Here is a 6000-nt window from a genome sequence, read left to right as displayed (position 1 = left end):
CACAAGGTTTCACTCTGGGAAGCAGGGGGTGGCCAGTGGGGCCTCTGCCCCTGCTCCCCGCCTTCTGCAGACACTCTCCTTTCCAACTCCCTGAAACAGAACGTCCACACTGACACAGCTCCTTGGAGGAGAAAAAATACAAAAGGCGCACACACACCCGTGTGTGCCATACACACCCATGTCCCCACATGCTCACATACTCGCTCAGGCCTGCAAGACAGGGCAGCTCCCCACACATCCTGGGAGCTGCCCCCCCACCACCGCAACACTGAGCCCCACACAGTCTAGGGAAGGCCAAGGCTGGGGCAAGGAGACCCTGGCTGCTCCAAGAACAAAGACCCCCAAACTTCAGGCTTTACTTACACATATAAAAAGGGATAGGAATTGGTTTATGCCCAGGGAAGGTGATAAAGCAATATGGAAAAACAATAAATACTTCTTGTCAATTTACCTATTCTTTTTTTAACCTTTTCTTACATTTTATTAGCTTACAGATTCTGTCAGTATGTCTCATGTATATATTATATAATATTTATATATCAGTACAATGCCTCTCTCTAGGGGACCCCCATAGGCTTAAGAATGGAGTCCCGGTGAATTTTCCATTCTGGCTTAGAGTCCTTAAATGGTGGTCAGGTGTTTTCCCAACTGTCCAGTGGACCTTAGGCCCTTTGGCCCAAATGCAAGCCTTCTGCCCTCTGCTGCATGGGCAGCATGGCTCAGCTGGGGAAACCAAGGCAGAAAGGGGGACAGCGAGGCTTTGGCATTGTAGTTAGGCCATGTGGTGTATAGGTAGCAGCCCCAGGAGCTCTGATGGTGTCAGAGAGTGTCTGCAAAAGCCAGACCCCGAAGCTCTTACAGGGGGAGGATAAGGACTGCGGGTTTCTGCACTGAGCCTCACTGAGCAGGAAGCAGGTTCCCCAGGATGAATTCCAACACAGGGACCCTACAGAATAGAACAGGGCTGGGCAGAGCAGGAAGGCTCAATCCCCAGCCTCCGGAAAGGCATCATGCAGGTAAGCAGGTCTGAGATAAGGCTGGTCCTGGGGCATGAAACCCAAGAACAGGGCTGAGAGGTGGGCGCTAAGGCAGAGTCCAGAGCCCCAGGAGGAGCAATGTGACTTCCTTGCTGCTGAGTCACACACCTCGGGGAAGACACCCCGAACTCAACAGCCACCTGTCCTGACAGATCTCGTCCCATGGACACACATATCTCTACACCCTCAAACCAAAGCTCCAGGCTTCCGGCCAAGACAGGACAGGGTGATGACATTGCAGACTCTCCCACTCCTGCTGGGGTCTTTGTAGAGGAGAAGGGGATGGTGGCACCCAGGGTCACTAGAGTTTGGGTGTAGGCACCAGGAGAGAGCCCCTGTCTCCCATAGCTTGGTGGCTCGTTTAGAGGAGGGTTTCTGTCCCTCCCCTGCTGCTCTGCCACCGCCAGCCCTAATCTTTGGACAGTATGCATGTGTGTCTACAAACACACAGGACATGGACAAGCTGAGCCGTTTATAATTCTAGTGGATAGAGGCAGATCTACATCAATGTTTAAGGATGTGGGTGGGAACACACATACACCCACATGGCAATACAGCGGAGGCACGGCAAAGAGACCTGAGGTGCCTTGGGTCTGAGATACTTCCAAGAGAAAAGTTCTGACACTAGATGTCCCACGGTGGCTCTGTTTGGTGTGACAACCTACCCTACAGGTGGCCAGAAAAAGATTCCCCCAAGCCTGATCTCCCCTTGGAAGGCATTGGATTAGGGAGACAGAGCTTTTTCATTCCCCCAAAAATGTGGCTCCCCAAGGAGGTTTGTTCCTTCTCTTTTGAGGACATCCATCTTCTCGGGGGAGGGAGGGGGTATTAGGCGGACCCGGTTAGTTTTGAAGGCTTTGGGTTTTTGCAGTTTCCATCCACCCAGGGGAATCCAAGTTCTTCTCCTCCATCTTTTCCTTTCTCTCTTTCTCTCTCTCTCTTCCCCCTCCCCTTTGCAATTCACTTCCCTCTCCCCACGTTGCACTTTCTTCTCTCCTCTGAAATTGGCCCAAAGTCCTCTTTCTGGGTTCAAGAGTGGTCAGAATTCATGGGTCCCCTCCCCACGTGCCCCTTCCCCACGGCACTGGCCCTGGGCAAGGGGCAGGGTTCATCTCTTTTGGCCAGCGTTCAGCATGACCTTGGAGACGAAGTTGACGATGGCAGAGGCGGGCTGGTTGGGGTCGAGCTCAGCAAAGAGGTGACAGGCGTTGTCCGTGGTGCTGCCCTGCTTCCGGGCCACGAAGCCGAAGAGCCTGCAGGTGCGAGAGGGCAACAGCGTGAGGGGAGGGCAAGCGGAACCCCAGGAGGTGGAGAGCAGCCCAGGTGAGCAAGCTGGTCTCAGACCAAACTCTCTCCCCCATCCCTCCAGAAGACCTCAGCATCAGGGACTTCGGGAAGCACAGAAGAGAATCCTCTGTGCACTCCCCTGACCACAAAGCCAAGGCCTGGAGACAGTGTCCTGCCTTGCTTAAGGGTGGGCAGAAATCCCCCTTGGAGAGGTGCGAAGGGAGCTGTAGGGGATTGACAAGGCTGGATAGTGAGGGTGGGGAGGAGACCAAAATAAAATGGGAACATTCCTAGATGGGCCTGTCCCCGCCCATCCCAGCTCCACCCCTACTGACTGCTCTTACACACAACACATATGCCAATCAGGAAAGTGCAGTCTGCCTGCAAAGGGCTCAGCCTCCTCAGACACCACAAGGTCAGGGAGAGAAAGGACAAGCAGCTCACACCCCTCCACACACACACTGATTCTTCCTGGGCTCAAGAGCCTTGGAAGCCAGAGAACAAAAAGGGAAGGTGGACCCCACACCCGTCCCCCACCTCCACCCACAGGACTGGAGTGACCCAGCATTCTCTCTTTGCAAAACAGAGTTAAAAATATGAGGGCAGAGAACAGAATGTGAGCTCAGGTCCCCTCCCAGCCCGCATGTTGCTATTTAGAGCGAGATGGGGAAATCAGGACAGCTGGAGATTCTGATGGAAACCCCTCTCCCTACAGCAGGACCATGTAGCTAAAGTTAGCACAGGGGGATTCTACTGGTTGCTGTGTATGCCTGTGTGTACACACCACCACACACATGCTACCACACACATACACGCACACACCACCACATACACACCACACACATACCACCACACATACCATCACACACATTACTACCACACACACACCACCACACACCACACACATCACCACCACACACTTCCACATACCACCACACACATCACATACCACCACACACATACATACCATCACACACGCCACCACATGCATACACACCACACATGCCACCACATACATACACACCACCACACACATACACACCATCACACACATGCCACCACACATGTACACAAACACTACCATATACATACATACCACACACATGCCACCACACACACACCATCACACACACACTACCACACATACACATCACATACACACCACCACACACCACCACAATCACACATACTACCACACATACATACCACATACACACAACCACACAATCACACACATACTATCACACATACATACCACATACACACCACCACACACCACCACACACACACATCACACACACACCACCACACATACACACCATCACACACATACCACCACACACAACCACATACCACACACCACTGCACATGCCACACATAATACCACACACACACCACACACATACCACCATACACACACACCACACAGACCACCACACACACGTACCACCACACACACATACCACGCTCACACACATACCACCACACACACCACCACATACACACCACACACCACTGTACACACCACACATAACACCACACACACCACACATATACCACACACACACCACCACACACATACACACCATCAAACACATACCACAACACTACACACCACACATACACCATCACACACCCCATTGCACGCACACACCACACACACACCACCACACCACTGCACACACCACACACCACCACACACACACCACAAACATACCACTGCACACATGTACCACACACACAAGTCATGCATACATACATATACAGATCACACATATACACAACATATACACACCACACACATACAACATGCACACCGACACAACATACACACACACACACACACACAATCTTACATTCCCTACAGCTCTGCTCCCCCAGACTTGTTTCAGGGGCCGGGAGCAACAGCGCCAAAGGTTGGAGTAATGCCCAGGTAGTCGGGGAGCTGGGCCCACAGGGCAGCCCCCAGCAACTCCCTTTCCCGGCTGGCTTGGACCCTTAGAAGGGGTGGGGGTGATCCCAGCAGAGGGAAGAAGCATGCCAGGCCTGGCTGTGGGTGTCCACCAGGATGGAGACCTGGCAATTGCGCCTGACTGGAACACCAAGCCTGCCCTCCCGATACTTCTTTCAGCTGTGGCTCTAAGAGTCCCACGATAACCCAGTCCTGCCAACTGCCTCGAGGAGGAGATCCAGGCAAGAAGCCTCAGCCCTAAGGGCAGGGAGGAAGCATTTGCAAGATCCCGGGATCTAACATCTCCTTGAATGTTGCACCTGAGTCCCCTGGCTGGCCTCACTTCGTCCCTGTCATGATTCCCTGTCAGCCCACTGCCCTGCCTCAGTCTCTCCCTGTGGCCTCTGACCCACCCATCAAAGCCTCTTCAGCAGGAGGCTCAGCTCAAAACCAGCTCCTGAAGGAGGAAAAGAGGGATTTCCAGCTTGGGGGCCCAGGTCTCTTCTGTTTCTGATCCTCTCCCCTCGCAGGACCCTGTGGTGAGTGAGCACAAGCACCTTCAGACACAAAGTTCCCGCCTGCTGCCAAGGCAAGCAGAGATACAGGGGACGCAGGGACTTGAAGCGCTGATGACCCTATGAAGCCTAGACAAGGCTGAGCCCCACCATCCCACATGGCCTCTCCTAAGCCACTATCACTGACCATGCAAGAGACTAGTCGGTCCATTCCTTCAGACTGAGGCATCCGCACCAGCCTCCTCTTGCCTCTGTTCTTCTGGCCTCCATTCTCTCATTTCTTCACTCAACAAGTATTTACCAGCCTCACAATGTGCCAGATATGGCCCTGCCCTTGGGGAGCCTGTGGTCTGGTAGCCGTGAGGTCCCTATCCTGAAATACCCTCTCCTACTCCCATTCTCATTTTGGCCCGTCCAGATTGAAGACTCATCCTTAAACATTTGCTCTTTCCCACTCTCTAGATGCTGACGTGTTCTCCTGCATGAGCACCCCAGATGTGAGCTGAACTCTCTTGCCACCTCTCCCCTCCCCTGAAACTGTCATTTTTTAATGGTGAACATTTTGTTTTTCTAAAGCAACCTTTATGAAGTCTGCATATATCAAGGTGAAAGCAGTATTTTACAGCTATAAACATATCAATCCAAAAGCGTGACATTTACCTATTATAAAGTCAATCAGTGAGGCGAATAGGGCTGTTGAAATAAGCCTGACAAAGTGAAACATGGATGACAGACCATAGTGACAGCCTCATGTCAGCTTCAGACCCCAGGTTATGCCTGTATTTTGTTTTGCTTTTGTAATTGTGAGAAAACCTTAGTTCCTACTTATAGATAACTGCAAGGAGCAGCCAAGTTTTCCCTCCCTTCGGAACACCAGGTGCAATCCAAGGATGGCAGGATCCTTGAAACACAGTTTGAAAATCACAGAAGCATCTTAGTGCTATTTAGACACTTGTCTTATCTGCTGTGCCAGTGGGCCCCCTGAGGGCAGGGTCAGAGACCCAGGCAGGAGCTGAGTTCCTTGGAGGCCCTTAGAACATGTCCACTGGATGGAGGAATCCACCCAAAGGTCCCAGGGCCATCACCAGAATTCAGAGCTCCTGGGCTCCACACTATGATAAGGCTGTCTCGCTCAGCCACAGGACTCACAGAAGAGCCCACCAAAAAAGCAAGAACAGGAACAAAGGCAGCTAGAATGTGGGCAGAAAAG

At 52.3% G+C, this 6000-nt stretch overlaps 1 protein-coding gene across 7 annotated transcripts in view; it reads right to left on the bottom strand.

The window, feature by feature from the left end:
• Nucleotides 1-454: 454 nt before the first annotated feature.
• Nucleotides 455-6000, bottom strand: part of TNS1 (tensin 1) — a 205944-nt gene continuing 200398 nt past the window's right edge. For all 7 annotated transcript variants that reach the window (XM_012446022.3, XM_012446027.3, XM_012446026.3 and 4 more), the window contains one exon: nucleotides 455-2290. In XM_012446022.3, coding sequence (XP_012301445.2) covers nucleotides 2146-2290 — 145 coding nt within the window. In that variant the 3' untranslated portion in view covers nucleotides 455-2145. The remainder of the gene's footprint in view (nucleotides 2291-6000) is intronic.

Source organism: Aotus nancymaae, unplaced genomic scaffold (genome assembly GCF_030222135.1).
Source record: "Aotus nancymaae isolate 86718 unplaced genomic scaffold, 86718_ANA_hifiasm-v0.15.2.pri h1tg000008l, whole genome shotgun sequence".
In the NCBI taxonomy this organism is placed as follows: domain Eukaryota; kingdom Metazoa; phylum Chordata; class Mammalia; order Primates; family Aotidae; genus Aotus; species Aotus nancymaae.
This window is presented reverse-complemented; position numbering and strand designations above follow the sequence as displayed.